The sequence below is a fragment of the Hippocampus guttulatus genome, chromosome 11, assembly GCF_054856545.1.
Source record: "Hippocampus guttulatus isolate MCC_2025c chromosome 11, RoL_Hgut_1.0, whole genome shotgun sequence".
Classification (NCBI taxonomy): Eukaryota; Metazoa; Chordata; class Actinopteri; order Syngnathiformes; family Syngnathidae; genus Hippocampus; species Hippocampus guttulatus.
This window is the reverse complement of record NC_141271.1, coordinates 15,379,007-15,395,290: the sequence shown is the minus strand read 5'-3', so window position 1 is coordinate 15,395,290 and position 16,284 is coordinate 15,379,007. Positions and strand designations below refer to the sequence as shown.

Genomic DNA, 16,284 nt, shown 5'->3' with positions numbered 1-16,284 from the left:
GTCAAACCATAAACACTTGGAACGAAACGTTTTATTCATTCGAAATTCACCATGCATTATGTCAGGCATAATGTTATACCAGAACAGTTATTGAAAATGATTTATTTTAAGGAAATACTGAAAAAGGAATAGTATAATAATAAAAACCAAACATATGTCCATTTCTCTTTCACCATATCCGTATTTTGGTAGGAGGTACCCAGTCGTAAAATGAAGAGAATGTTGGAAGAATAAAATATACTGTACATTTTATGCTTTTTTTGTATGACAAATGTTTTCATAAAATTACAATTATTTTCCGGAAACATGAAAAAAAGGAGGATTTGGAGATAAAAACAAATTGCTTTTGAAGACACATGCTTTCTATTGTACAGGAGTCGAAATGAAATATTCAGGCACAATAAAACAAAGTAAAAGTCAAACATACAAGAAAGTATAAGTAAAGTCATAAAATGTTCATAATACATTATTAAAAATTGTATTAAGGTTGGGAGAATATGTTGTATTACAATCAAAGAAAAATCACAACATAACAAGAATAAATACCATCATGTGATTCCTGTAGAATGAAGTAATTGACAAATAATTCTTTTTTTTTAAACAATCATTTCTTCTTCTTCTCTTGCGTGGCGCTGAACCACGAGTCCAGCAGCTTCTTCATGTAGTACAGCTGCCACGCGTGCACTTGGACCGCCACCACCATGAGCAAATACATCACAGTCACCGCGGAAAAGCCGAAGATGAAGCGGTAGGCTTTGCCGTGGCGATACAACTGCTGCGCCAGGGGGAACATCTCCATGCCGCCGTAGATGAGCGGCGCCACTGAGAATAGCCCGGCGCTGATCATGGACAAGACCAGGTAGCTGATGTTGTTCTTGGGCAACGACAGACTGCTGCATAACAGGGGGACCATGCTGAGAAGGTAGGGGTACTCCCACTGGTAGGGCATGGCAACGGTGTCGTGTGACAGCAGGTTGAAGTGACTGACGGCAACTTGGGCGGCTATCAGAAGCCAAACCAGAAGATGGATCACATTCAAGCGGCGCACCTCTGACTTCAAAGAAGCGCTGCAACATGAGGAATGCATGGATTGTTATGTTCGTATTCTCGTCAGTCTATACTAATCGTTGTCAATGAGAAGCACGAACCGCTACATGTTGTCAATTGTTCTTCTTTTTGTTTTACATTGTCATTGGTCTTGGTTTTTATATAAAAACAAGAAATATCATACCTCACTATTAGACACTGCAGTCCCTCGGCCGCTTTATGAATAAATCCACATGTAAAAAGGAATTCCTTACCTCATTTGGTAGTGTGGATTCGCCTTCTCCCTTAATTTAAAGTCACTTCCATTGGAGGCAGCAGGTTTGTGGCCAACACGTGACGTCATATTGAGGTGGGATACCTATTGACAAAACGGACATTGATGAAGTGAAGTGCTTCCGCTTAATTGCCGTTTTCCGACAAAGCTGGTTAGCTAAAACTGCTGCCGTAAAATCAATAACACTTCTCACTCGAACTAAACAGACTTGAAAACACTTCATATTATCAGCATCAAAATTGTGCGATGTGATATTGGAATATAAAAAGCACAGCTATAGATTCTTACCGGCTGCGTTTTCCGTCGGCCTGCTTAGAGAAAGACACCAAACAAAAGATGTCAAGAATCGATGGGCTTCCGTCAGCTAGACGCATGCGCATTGCTTCCTCTTGCGGCAACATCAGCATCTGGTCCTTCTGCTGCATTCGACGAAAGTGGGAAGTTGAACATTTCCGACTTCTGACAAGGAAAAGGACCCGAAAGGCGACGAGGGACGTTGCTCAACAGTAACGACCCTCATGGAGACCTTGACCGTGAATGGCAAAACATAATTTGCAATACTGTAAACATATATTTATCTATTCTCTATTATTGGAATACTTACGTAACACGAACTCACGTAACACAACGTCATTTGCACTGACTCCTTGCATGACGTTTTTGTTATAAGTGAAGATGAAGATCAAGATATTATTTTATTTGTATAAATGAAATAAATTATGAAGACTTAATATCGGTCAGAATGTGCCATGATAAACCAAAACCCAAAACAACAAGCAATTTATCGGAATCACCCAATTTTGTTGTTTACATTCTCCTTTGACGCTTTAAAGTCGGAACTGGGACAATGGAGTATGATAATTCCAATTTTCCACTTTTCTCGAATGCAGCATTCATGGGCGCGGCCCTCTACAAGCATTAACATTGAGGAATTCTTATTTTTTTAATTAATAATAATGTCATGCATAAATTAATAGGAATGCTTGAAGAACAACTTCAAATTTTCCATCCATCCATCCATTTTCTGAACCGCTTTATCGCGGGGCGTGCTGGAGCCTATCCCAGCTGTCTTCGGGCAGTAGGCGGGGGACACCCTCAACCGGTTGCCAGCCAATCGCAGAATTTCGAATATCTCATTTCAAATAATAATAAAACATAATACATAATTTAAATATAATATAAATGTAATGTAAGTTTTGATGACTTGCTCTCGTTGATTTCAAGAAATAAAGACTTCTGTGATAATTTTCACTAACATCTTTATTTAGAAAAACAGCATCGACAAAAAAATAATTATTATAACAGTGAAACATTAATACATTAACTCTCAGGTTACAATGACAATATTAGCACCATGCTTCGAAAGAAAAATACTTTTCAGAATTCCTCCCCCACACGCCCCTACACCTCTATGTAAGGCAATTATCGGTCCAAATAATAAATTACTGACATTATAAGTACTCACCCATGTCCCATCACTTTTGACACATCTTTACACCAAATTTTGTTTCATTTCCCCCTTTTGAATATAATTTTTCTGCCGTTACACATTTCAGATTGGCAGCAACAATTACAGAAATGAAATCACTGTACGATAAAGACTAATCTGAAAAACAAACAAACAGATATTGTGACATTGGTCAGGAATGGAATTTTTTAATGAAATTTGACAATGATTTCAAAAGGACTTCTTTATCCATTCACATTTGCTTTCATAACAAATGCCTCTTCTGTTTCTTGTTCGTAGGGAGTGGTATTGCATCTAATTTTAAATTCTCTGCAGGGCATTGATCACACCGCCAAATCTGTTAAAGTTCCTTGCAGAATTAGAGCAAAGCAGGCATAAGTAAGTAAAAAAAGCACAGTTCATTTGACATTATTCTCTGAAAAATGTTACTCACAAAAATGTGTATATACTCCATGTGGCACAACACTGGAATGTTTAAGCTCTTTCTGGGCTTGACCAACATAAATCTGTGATCTGTTTTGCTCCAATTGATTTAAGGCAATAGTTGTATTTACTCATTGGTATGGATGAGGTGGGGGTGGGGGGTATATCAATCATCATCAATGTATCTGTTCACGTTTTTGGCTGAACTTCACATTCTTTGCCACATTGGGTAGCTGCCACTTTTCCTAATTTTCTTAAACGCCTTATTGCAACAATATTTTATGCTCAGTTGTTCTTTGCATACTTTACAAATTCCCTTCCTGCCCTCACGTTGAAACATACAAATAAACTGCATTCACTTGGTTTGCCGGAATTACATCAAAACTACCAGATTTCCTCATCTCGTGGGCAGGGGCATTTGGCGACTCAACTGCAGATGGGCGGAGACGTCCTCTATTATTTGTATAAATGCGATTTCTAGAAAAATCATATCAATTTATACATCAATGTATTGTATATCTTTTTTTATGATAATGGAGAAAATGCAGAAAGAAATGAGTGACTCGGAGGAAAAAAAAAGGCGCATCGATGCCAGGAATTCTACACTTGGACGCACACTACATTGTGGAGCGACATGGCAGAGTCTACTGGAACTCGAATCTAGTCTCCCCATAATGTAAAATCATCATTAATTATTGTTTACAACAAACAGCAGTATGGCACTCTTATGTGAGAGACTGTTTCACATCCCTCTTTTGGTGCTTCTGTTTTGGTTAACGGCAGACTTCAAATTGGCGACACACCCGGCGACTAATTGAGACACTGTGTCTATTCTAGGAGGCCACTATTTGAGGGAATACGATAAGTCCTTCAGGTCCTCGGTGAATGCCTTTTCATAGGTTATTCTATACCTTTATACGTATAAAATGGCACATAGACTAATGGCTCTGTGGTGTAAAATGGGTTTTAGATACAGACCATCGTCCTTCCTTGTGATAACCAAACCGCCTTCTCATCTGCAGTGATGACGTTCCCAGATTTTTACTTAAAAGTCCACTTTTTGGCAACAAAAATGCAACCCATCTCCGATTCTTCACTTTTCGCTTACAATGGATACAGCAGAAATCCGGAGAAAGACGAGTGTACGTACTCTCCAGCGTAAAGTCCTGCAGCTTGATCTGAGGGCAGCTGAATGTACACCGTGTCCCCTGGCTGTAAAGGTAAGACTGCACTTCCTGATGCTTGATCCAAGTATCCCTTCTTGTATTCATCATATGTATACATCACCGGCTCATTGTTCCTCATCAGGGCCACCCACACATTGGCTCCTTTGCAATGGATGTGGTAGGCAAAGTAATAAATGCCAGGGACTTCGCAGGTGAATATTCCCGTTTGGGGGTTGAAGTTTTGGCGACCGTTGTACAAAGGCTTCTCAAACACCACCGGAGTCTCCACGGGTGGGAATGGAGCTGATGAAATAGCTGTGAATGCTGGCATTTCCAGCCCGCTTGCTCCCATGACTTCTGCGCCATTTCCTCCATATTTGCCTTTTTTACCGTAGCCTCCAGCCTTTTCACCATCCAGGCCGGGGCCCATTTGCGAGAGCACTCCAGCCAAGTCCGGAGACACACCAGGTTCTCCTGGTGGGCCAGGAGGGCCTGGTGGTCCGCTCAGTCCTTGGGGACCTGATGGGCCTTCTTTCCCCCGAGGTCCGATAGGACCAGGATGACCTGGAATGCCTTCACCTGCAATGCCTGGTGGACCAGGAGGGCCAAAATCTCCTTTTGGCCCTTGAAGTCCAGGTGATCCGATTGGCCCTGCTGCACCATCCATACCAGGGATTCCTTTCGGACCCTGAGGTCCCATTTCACCAGGAAATCCACCTTCTCCTTTGAGCCCAGGAAGTCCTGGCTGACCTGGCGGGCCAGGAAGGCCTTTATGTCCATTGTCTCCTTTGGTGCCACTTGGTCCTTGTGGACCTCTCAGCCCTGGACTTCCACGTTCTCCAGGTAAACCATCAGTGCCAGGTAATCCAGGCGTACCGGAGTCACCCCGAATTCCATCAATCCCTTTAGGTCCTCCTTCACCACATTCTCCTTTTGGACCTGGTAAGCCTACACCTCCTGATGGCCCCTTGGGTCCTGGAGGGCCTGGTTGACCACTTGGGCCAGCAGGTCCAATCATACCAGGTAATCCTGCATGACCTTTATCTCCCTTTGGTCCTAGGGGTCCAGGTAGTCCATTCATACCTTGATCACCCTTTGGTCCTTGGAGGCCTGGTTTTCCAAAGCCAGGTACCCCTGGTTTTCCTGGTAAACCAGGTGGTCCTGGATGACCTTTCGCACCCTGCATGCCTGGCTGTCCAGGTAGACCATTTTGACCTGGTTTTCCTTGCCCCGGCAGACCAGGCGGGCCTGGTGGTCCTCCTTCACCCGGTGGCCCACTTAGTCCTTTCAGTCCTGGATGCCCCTTATCTCCAGGAGGTCCTTGTGGGCCTGGCATTCCATTCAAACCTGGTTTTCCAAAACCAGGTAAACCTCTTGTCCCAGGAGGGCCCTGGGGTCCGGGCAGACCTTTATGACCTGGTTGGCCTGGTTGTCCCATTCCTTTATCGCCTTTGGGTCCTTGTAATCCAGGAAGTCCTGGCAGTCCTTTGTGGCCTGGCTCTCCTTTCATCCCTGGTTGGCCTGGCAGTCCCTGGACACCTGGTTTACCTATTCCAGGTAGGCCAGGTGGTCCTGGTGGACCTTGGCGTCCTGGTTGTCCAGACGGCCCCTGTTCGCCCCTAAGGCCCATTTCTCCTGGCGGCCCAAGCAGACCGGGCCCTCCCGGTCTGCCTGGTGGTCCTTGTAACCCTGGTTTACCCATCCCAGGTAGTCCTGGTTGACCTGGAGGTCCAGGTAGCCCTGCTGGTCCTAGTTGGCCGTTGCCTGGAGGTCCAGGGGGACCTATAGGTCCTTCTGGACCAGGTGGGCCAACTGGTCCAGGTTGTCCTTGGGGAATTCCCTCAGCACCACTTGGTATTGTCTGACCTGGAATCAATGATGCACACAGAATATGTAGAATATGTATGTCAGGTGTTTCAGGAGGACCAGGTTCACAATAACGTCCATTAATGTAGCTTTTTATTTCTTACCTTTGTCTTGTCCACCATTATAGACACCCCCTTTGCGAGCCTTTTCTTTGCCCTTCATTATGGGCATTTGGGGGAGTTCTTTCCGATATTGGGGATAGTGCATATAGGGCGCATCTTTGCCGATGTACTGTTGCTGGGGGTAGCCTTCACTGCCCATGCCCATGTGTTGGAGGTGTTGCATTTGCATCTGCTGCTGGTAGGCTTGAGGGTGCTGATTGTGTCCATAGTACTTTCCATCACTTACATATGTAAGTACAATCAACTGCAGCAGGGTCAGGAGGAATGGGGGCCCAAGGGGCGGCATGACCAAGGCCTGTACCAAAGGGACAGAATATCACTTAGACAAGGCTGGACAACAGCTTTTGACAAGACGCGAAACCATGTGACTTAGTGTTTTAGTGCATCAAAAAGTTTCATCTCGTTTGATCTTCTCCGGATCGATGTGAAATCATTTGTAGTTAGCACAGCTGGCTCATATTTTGATAAACGAAAAAAAACCCTTTAAAATAAATTATTGCATCTTCACTGAAAAGAAAGTCAATGTTAAAATGTATTTTTGATGATTTGTTTTATGAGTTTAATTGTCATGTGAAGAGAAAGAAGATACAATAAACATGTTTTCATGGACCTTTAAACACAAATCGAAACAGGATTGGTAAAGAGTGGATCATAGGTCAGACCATGCTGTAACTATTTTGTAATCATGGTGCAAACATGGTGTTGGTCTGGAGCCCAAAAAAAAGTGTGCCTCCCTGTTGCTGGCTTTGTGCCTAAACATGAAACATGTCTTCCTACATGTTCTGCCACCAGGATGTAACCCAGACGACTTCTATTGTGCAGGTCCATAAATAAGAGTCAGGTTGTGTGAATCATTGACTTTTTGTCGTCCCGTCATTCCATCCTGTCATCAAAGTTCAGCCTCGTTCCCATTGGTGCTTTACTCAAGACACTTTGACTATTGTTTTCAGAATTCCCAGCCGCATCGCGACACCATCCGCGCCACCGATGCTCTTTTCCTTCGGATCTCTGACCTTTTCTCAGTCGACTGGTAATTTTGACAGAGCGGTGTCACTGTCTACCCCCCCAATGAGAGATGGCCTTTGAAAGGGAATGAATCTCGTTGCCTTAGCTGCACAAGTTTCTCGCAAAAAACAAACCAAAAAAAAATCACTCTACTAAAAAGGCTTTTCCTATACTGTTATCAATAACGTGACCCGACTAGATTTACTGTACTGACGGTTCTCTGAAAATAAATCAATATATAAATAAACAGAAAAAAAGGTACACAATTATGAAGCATTTTTTCGTGTCTAATCTTAAAAAAACAGTCATTACACTTCGACGGGGTGCTTTTCTCACATAAGATGGCGTATCCCAAAAAAACATTGAAATTCAGCCCATCGGTCTTGAATTACTTGAGTCCTGATTTGAGCGAAATCCTCAATAGGAATTTGTTAATATGATTTCTTCAAACCAAAATGGCAGACTTCCAGTTCAGTTTGGTTGATGGGTCCATTTGACCTTTTTTTCTGTTTTTGCATCCTGTTATGGTAGACTGATGAGTTTAATTCGTTCTGTAATTGAGCTTATGATTAAAGACCCAGCAGTACCAGCCAATTCTAGACCAAGTCTGAAAAGACGTTTAAAAACGTCTTTGGGAGGGAATGAGTTAAGTCATTTTCAGTTTTTTTCCCTCTAAATACATTCAATGTATTTGAAGGCAAATGCTGAAAACATGCAAAGCGAAATGGAATCATTTCCCACGGCACCGCCGTTGATCTCTCATGACACACTAGTGTGCCGTGGCACTTGGTTGGAAATCACTGATCTGATTCTACACTACAAAAGTAAACATTGGTGAATGAATACCTCCCCAGGTCTGGAGCATTATTAGCTGTATGAATGGTCTGTCGCACCGAATAATATTTTTTCTGGTATGGACTCAGGATGAGAGGAAATATTTCACTGTTTTGCTAATAAAGCCCTGAAGGAAATCCTGTGTCAAGTGCATCGAAAACAAAACTAACGTCATCGTTTTCCTCCAGGTCAATGAATGACAAACGCAATATTGACCAGCGGGAGCCTTTAAAATGTTCCAAAAATATTGAAATATTTTATGACCTGGGGCAAGGGTGTCCATATCGATACATGATGTCAGTAAGGGAGCAAGTGTGTGAGTCAAGAGATGTTTTTAAAAGGATGGAAATGCTGTGACAAGTACACAACGAGCGCCTATTCACTTGTCACATGGCAACACCCCGTTGTCACGGTAACCAGGGAGGCGGTGGAAACACCTCACGACTCTACCTGCCGCGCAGACTCCCCCCCGGCACGCGATTGAAAATAAGTGTCGCCTCCCAAGCGACTCATTCATTCACTCGCCGCGAAAATTAACCAGCAATTTCCACGGCTTTAACTTGTTATTTGTTATTTGAGGAAACAGCAGCGGCGGTGTGTGGAGCGTGAATAGAAAGGAGTTTGTTATGCGCTCCTGAGTGCCACTGTGTCATCGCACAATAGTCGCCCATTCAAGAGGGCAGACGTGAGGTCACATGTGTATGCAATGCAGTCGTGAGCGCACATGGCGTGAGAAGTGAGAAGTCGCGGAGCGTTTTATGGATTCGCATGCTCGTGCCAACTCGTTTCGCAAAGCAGAAAATAGCTAGGGTGATCCCCTTCTTTGATTCCTTTGATTTTAGACCGTGAACTATGAGTTGCATTCTTTTGAATAACAAGCGCTTTATGAATACAATTGGATTGATTGATTGATTGATTGATCGAATTATTGAAATCATGGATACTTTCTTCGAATTTTGAAGAATGCTATTTGTGTTTAGATACAGTATTTGTGCAAGGTTCGCAACTGGCGAGGCCTTCTCAGGTTGCCTAACATCTATTAGAAATGCTTTACCTTTAAAAAAAAAAAGTCTTAAGCTCCTTGTTTTTAAATGCTTTCCAATGTTGTACTTTAATGTAAAACATATTGTCTTTTCATACCTCGTGTATGAAATGCGCTATGTACTGTATATAAAGCTGCTATGCCTTTCCTTGCTGAGTGCAAACACAACACTGCACCTCACCAAAAGAGCGTGCTGGAGCCAATCCCAGCTGTCTATGGGCAGTAGGGGGTACTCCCTGAACTGGTTGCCAGCAACTCGCAGGGCACACGTAGACCATTCGCACTCACACTTCGGGACAATTTAGAGCATTCTATTAAGCCTGCCATGCATGTTTTTGGAATGTGGAAGGAAACCGGAGTACCCGGAGAAAACCCACGCAGGCATGGGGAGAACACGCAAACCCCACACGGGAAAGTGGGAGCCGGAATCGAACCCTGCACTTCTGTACTGTGAGGACGACGCGATAACAAGTCAACCACCGGGCCATCCAGGAAGAAATGTAGGTACTGTAAAAAGCCAGGTAGGTAGTCTGGAGATACGTAGGTCAGTGGGTAGGTCATTGAGACAAGTGAGGAGGTAAGTAAGACAGTTGGGGAGGTAACAAAGTAGGGAGGGCTTGCTAGGTCAGGTGACCTACACACAATAATTTGGCAAAGATAGATTTGTTATATAGATCCTGCATAGAGAAATAAACATTTTTTAATGGAACACAACCTCCCTTCAACACCCTGACATATGCCACCTATTCAAATCGTAAAATGCTACAATGATTTGTATTGGAATTGTAGTGTTAATATTAGTTCTGAGGACATTTGAAGATGTGCTGCCAAGCCCCATGCACATGTCCACACAAAAACAGGTCCCAGACACTTAAAAAAAAAAAGCAACCCCCCACGTCGTGTTGCGTTTAATACGCGTGTGCGGGTGTATGAGGGAGCGAGCTGCTGTTTGCCACATTGCTTCCAGATGTCCATATTTTTTTCCCCGGCATGTCACACAAGCATGATGTCTAAAATGAACTCCTGACATCTAATTTTGTTTCTTTTCGCAGAGTCAACCTCCGCCGAAGATGCTGGATGTTTACGCAAGCTACAGAGGGCAGGATGTCATTTAAGTGCGGCAGCTGTGCAACAGGCTTTTTCTTTAGTTCGCCTCAAACGCGACGATGGCGATGGTAGGGATTATTGTCTCATGATTAACGAAAAAAAACAGGAAAGGAGCCTGCAATCATATTGTAAAAGGTAACAGAAACAAAAAGGAAGAACCGTGTGATTTCTCCTGTGTAAAGTTATATTTAAAAAAAAATACAGAAAAATGTAAAGCAAAACTAATGTGACTGTGACGTCCAATCATCTTTGCCCATCTTACCCCCTCCGAACAACTAAAATAATGACCAAAAATAGCAGTCCATAATATTGTACTTTATAGAAACACAGAGTAAAGAAATAGAATGAAAAACAAACAGTTTTTGTCACACTGCATCAATTAAATGCTGCTTCCTCTGGTGTGCCCACCGTGGCCACCTGAGGGCAGTATAAAACAGGCAGACAGCTATACTGTTTATTGACAAATCCATCCAACTCATCGGTGCGGCACTAGTACTAGTAAGTATATTTGACTGAATACTCTTATAATATCTGTCTACATATGTTGCTGCGTCATTTGTGTTTAATACGTTGCTCTATAGTTATTTCCATATTGCATTAGCATAAAGTAAGCGGACTGAAAATATATATAGTATAATTCTCTTTGCATTATTTTTTGTTTGACAGTAAATAACAACTGGGAGTGGCATAAACAACCTCAAGTCTCCGTTCACAATTGTTCACAATTTGGCAAACTGCTACTTTCTGTGAAGTGAGCCGAGTTGTGTTGACTGCCACCATACAACGCTTGTATCTCAAGTATGTGCTTGCAAACCAAAGTAAAAAAAAAAAAAAGAAGGAAAAAAATCAACGGCTAAGCAATGACTCGTATCTTGAAAAATGTAATTGCAACTGAATCGAGTCACTCGTATCACAAGGCACCACTGTCCTACACAAAAATGCAATATAACAGGACACACCTTTGCAATGCTTTGCAATCAGCTGCAACATTACGTATCAATGTTTATCTAAAAATATGACCACCCGCTCCAAGAAATAAAAAATAAAATAAAGTACTGAATACGAATGAATGACTTGCAATGGGTCTGGCTGCTCAGTACAATATGGATAATACAATATCAGCTGCATACACAAAAGAACCAAAAAAAACAACTAGCGTCTAGTTCAGGGGTGGGCAAACTACGGCCCGCGGGCCGGATCCGGCCCGTTGGTCTTTTTAATCCGCCCGCCGAAGATTGGTGCACAATTAAGATTTGATTGCATTCATTTCGTTTGGACTTGTAATGACAGGTATTTCAACACCAGGTGGCGCAGTTACTTCAAGTTGCAGAGCACAGGGCCGGAGGGGAAGACAAAGAAAGAGGGAGAAAATAATGACCATGGAAGGGAGAGTGATATGTATCTGATTAAACAAAGCGGGTAACAAAGTGCGAAACATTCAGGAGACGCCTGGAGTCGGAAAGACTCAAATCTACGAGACTTTGAAAAACAAGGAAGCGATTCTTACTCAGTCCGATTCTGGCAATTTCCATGCTCAGAGTGAATTGCTTGTGGCTCGAGTAAATGAACATTTCCTAGAATGGTTTGATTATCATGTTAAAAACTTTCCGCAAACTGGACCGCTAATAAGAGTCGGAGAGCAGTCAAATGTGTGGAGCGTGAACAACAGGGGGCTCAGTACACATCCTTGAGGAGAACCGGTGCTGAGTGTGATGGTGGAGGATATATATTTTCTATTTCTATTTCTAACTTTTGGCCCGGCCCTCCACAATATTTTCTGCTTCTCATTTGGCCCCCCCAGGAAAATAATTGCCCACCCCTGGCTAGTTGATAGCCTAATGCCTTTTGGCTCGCGACACTTTCTGGCTGTTCCCTTTCTATTCTTGGTCTACCCGGCATCGTTTTAACTTTTCTTTTAGAAACTACCTAACTATTTTTGCACTTGTAAGGCAGTTAAGAATGTTACATAAAACATAGACGCGAGTAACGTTTTGAAGATGGCACCGGTTTGACCCTGGAACAGATTAATCTCCACTCAGAAATATCACGTAGGGGGCTAATCGCGTAAAATTAGCACCTATTTCCAACGCGAGCGCGCACGCAACACTCACACACACACACACACACACACACATTTACACAAATGCTGACACACAGTGCCACAGCTGTGGAGCTAGAAGTATTTACCTCTTTCCTTTACACAACCACAATAACTCTTAAGGCCCTTTTGTCCCATTGTCCATCCTACACTCTTTTGCAGAATAATGTGTGCACGAGCGCTGTTTGTACACGTGCGCGCGCACACACACACACACACACACACACACACACACACACACACACACACACACACTGCATTCAAAATGCTTCCTGTTGTGTGGATCAGCTGTGCTAAGGGTGCTATGTTTAGTTCAACAGCCCCTTTTCATGCCACTAAGAGCCATACATTGGCTTTTTAGCAAAAGTGATATCATATCATTGCCGATAATGTTTTTGTTTTCAACTCAAAGCCCGACCAAAATGTGCGACCTGTCCATTCAGACTGTGGTCGCATCGCAAAAATAAGATATGTATCTGCACTTGGACACATGATGACATTAAAAAAAAAGTCTGATACATATGGCCAACCCCCCCCCCCCCCCCCCCCCAACAGATTTAGGCGACTAGTAAATGTACCCTGCTTCTCTTGCCCAAAGTCAGCCCATCTGCTACCCTAATGAGAACTGGCACTATAGAGAGTGGATGGACATATGAGTAAGTGAGAAACTAGGATGGTACATTATTAATTAGCATAAAGCAAACCTTCCATTCGTTGTTAATAATTTCATTTTTTAGTTGTATTGTAATCAGTCAATGAACAAATAAATAAATAAATACAATTGAAACCCCTGTGGAATGTATCAATCCCCCCCACCCCACCCAAAAAAAGCCTTGCCTTTGCTCTGTTTTCATTCCGGAAGTAGATTCTTGTTCAACTTTCGAACCAAATTTTCCTCAGAACAGCATTTCAAACCCCCAATTGTTTGGTGGCAGAAGCATCTCGGTGTAGACGACACTCACATTGCACAATAAAGATGCACCTCATCTATACATTAAACCAGGTGACAGTTCCTCCATCTTCATTTTTCAATGAAATCATTCTAAGTGCCCAATACTGTCCTGCGGTAAACCACGGTACATTCCAGTGAGTGTATCAAAGCGGCGTGCCGGTGAGCTCACAGCAAAGCAATTGAGGAAGTGTTTGCTCGGCACTCTCTTCTCACCAAACTGCGCGCTCTTGCCCCCATGGCGTACATGTGACAGTTTGGCTTCAGCTTCCTGCACGCTCACTAAACATTTCAATGCATATTTGCTTCACATTCACTCGTACACACATGTGGTGCACACAGCGCGTCCCACAGTACACTCATTTTGAGAGGGATGTTTTGGAACATAATGATGCGCAATCGTGACGATAAATGCTAACGGTAGCTCCTCAGGAGACAAGGAGCCACATCCAGTAACCCAACTGTGGGGCCAGAAGGGATGCCACATGGTTCACTATAAAGGCCATATGAATTCTTCCTGCCAATCAGATCACAATGAAAAGTGGTTATTGAAAGAATGACAGTAAATGGTGCATCCATTTGGTGCTTGTTCTTTTTTGGGTCATAGTTGAGCTGTAGCTTATCACAACTGACTTTGGGTGATCAGCGTCTGCGGGTCACACCCTGGACCTGAATGCGAGTCCATCACAGTAAGAAAATAAATCGAAATCCCCATTGAAAAAGTATTTTAATTTGTGCCACCTACTTACTTTACAAACAAAATGTCGCAACAATAATGTAAATTTCGCAAGAAACAATGCGTAAGGCAAACTAGGTATGATTGGAACGTGTGTTTGGTATGTTGGATTTATCTCATTTTTCAGTTCCTTCTCGAGATTTGTAACATTTCATTCAGTTCAGTACCTTTTTTCTTTGATGATTCCACTTTGTGTCACCCGTATTTTTTTCACAAAACTCAGTTCACCTAAACCTTGAAATCTTGAAGTGATGTCATATGACACGTTGCACAATACTCTGTGTAACATCGGTATCATGGAAAAGATTGTAAAATCAGGACATTCTCACTTTCATTTTTAACCAATGTACAAAGACACATTTTACTATTATTATTATTATTAATTTTAGGGATTTGGGGGAAAAAACAAACAAAACTATATATTGTTCCTTTGTACTTGGGATAGGAATGAATGAATGAATGAATACACAGATAAAAATGAAATTGGTTAAATACATTGTATTCATTAATCAGTAACAGGACATCACAAAAATGAACACAATGTGGTATAATTGACTGGGACTATAATGTTTAAAATTGATTTTCAGGATTACAAAAATATTTTATGGATACTAATGAAATATGAAGGAAAACTAAATGAAATGTATTGTATTTTCTTTATGGGGGGGTTGATAATTTAATTTGAGAATGCACAGGGATCAACTTCGGGCCCACACAATCTTTTGCATTCATATTAAATAATCAACTCTTACCTACAAATTTATTTAGAATATAACTTACACCCATAACTCCAAATTACAAGAATGTACATAGAGAAAAAAAACACAGCATTGCTTACCTTTGAGGGTCAGGTGCAAAGTGGAAATAATCACCACAGGGGGACTCAGAGAGAGAGACAGACAGAGAGGGGAAAAAGCAGCAATATCAGGATGGACGAGCGAGCTCACCTCTGGCACGTGCTCATAACAGATGCCCACCTTTGTGGACACAGTTTATATGCGCTGCAGGGTGGGGCCACACGGGGTGGGCGGCCCAGCCAGAGCCCGCTTGGAAGAACTGGAGGGAGGGTTTGGAGGCTCCTAACCCCCCCCCCCCCCCCTAAAAGTAACTTATTCCACATAGTGGCATGAAAACATATTTGTCGTCTGAGTACCCACAAAGATAATAACAAACAAAGAGCCATTTTTGTCGCCCACTTTCGGTGATCTAATGCACTGAATGCATTAAAATAAGCCACAGTGGAGGCATTGTTGGGCTTTCACCTGTTCTGGTAAACGTCAAAGAAAAACCCAAACAGACGACAAGCAAGCGTGCGTCCCGACGGACTGTATGTATAATTAGAGGAGTCAAGGAATTACATCAAATTAAAGAAACCGATGTTGTGATGTGACGTGATGTGTTATTGCAATGAAGACACAAACACACAGGACCCGAAAAAAAAAATGAAGTCACAAATTCCAGATTGCTGTGCTTAAATGGGAAGCAACGCTATGAGTACTGTATCTGTGTGTATGTGTCAGGATATAAATATGATATTAATCCTGTGTTGCTTCTAGGTTGTGTCATTCAAAGAAATGAGTATTTTTTTTCGGAAAAAAAACCCAATGCCAAAAATGATCGCCCTGCAACCTCACTATAACCTCGACTCATCAAGGAATCATAAATGGCGTGTAGACTTTTTGCTTTTTACTGAAAAATTCCCTGCTGGTGTCTCTTGCTTTTTATTTGGCTTTTTCGCCCACGAAAAACACTTTGGAAAAGCATCAACATGAATGCAACGCACCACTGTTGATTATTTTGACTAATCATTTGCAATTTAGTGATTTTGTTTTTCTTCCCTTCTTTTCCACAGGAAACGCTGCTCACCCAAAGCGTGAAAATTGGAGTCACAACTGGTCATAGCTAACATTTTTAACGTTCACCTGCACGTTTTTCTAACGATTGTGCCAAATATTTCAATTTTATAGCCCAGGTGTCAAACTCAAGGCCCGGGTGCCAAATCTGGCCCGCCACATCATTTTATGTGGCCCGCAAAAGCAAATCAAACATGTCAACTTCCATAATATTCTCATATTTCATAAATTAGAGACATATTGTAAGCATTTTCTTGTGACCAACCCCCTCATTACAGTAACTTAAACAATAAT

The 16,284-nt window shown here is 42.4% G+C and overlaps 2 protein-coding genes across 2 annotated transcripts; both read right to left on the bottom strand.

Annotated features, from left to right (window-relative positions):
• Positions 1-11: 11 nt before the first annotated feature.
• On the bottom strand, positions 12-1,720 carry jagn1a (jagunal homolog 1a). The gene is made up of 3 exons (XM_086124160.1): positions 1,610-1,720; positions 1,302-1,405; positions 12-1,067 (listed from the first exon to the last, which is right to left on the bottom strand). The coding sequence occupies exons 2-3, from the start codon at positions 1,388-1,390 to the stop codon at positions 605-607; spliced, it is 552 nt and encodes a 183-aa protein (XP_085980286.1). The 5' UTR covers positions 1,391-1,405; positions 1,610-1,720; the 3' UTR covers positions 12-604.
• Positions 1,721-2,606: 886 nt separating this feature from the next.
• col8a1a (collagen, type VIII, alpha 1a) lies at positions 2,607-15,093 on the bottom strand. Its single transcript, XM_086124527.1, has 3 exons — positions 14,976-15,093; positions 6,349-6,661; positions 2,607-6,244 (listed from the first exon to the last, which is right to left on the bottom strand). The coding sequence occupies exons 2-3, from the start codon at positions 6,650-6,652 to the stop codon at positions 4,317-4,319; spliced, it is 2,232 nt and encodes a 743-aa protein (XP_085980653.1). The 5' UTR covers positions 6,653-6,661; positions 14,976-15,093; the 3' UTR covers positions 2,607-4,316.
• Between the last annotated feature and the right edge of the window lie 1,191 nt (positions 15,094-16,284).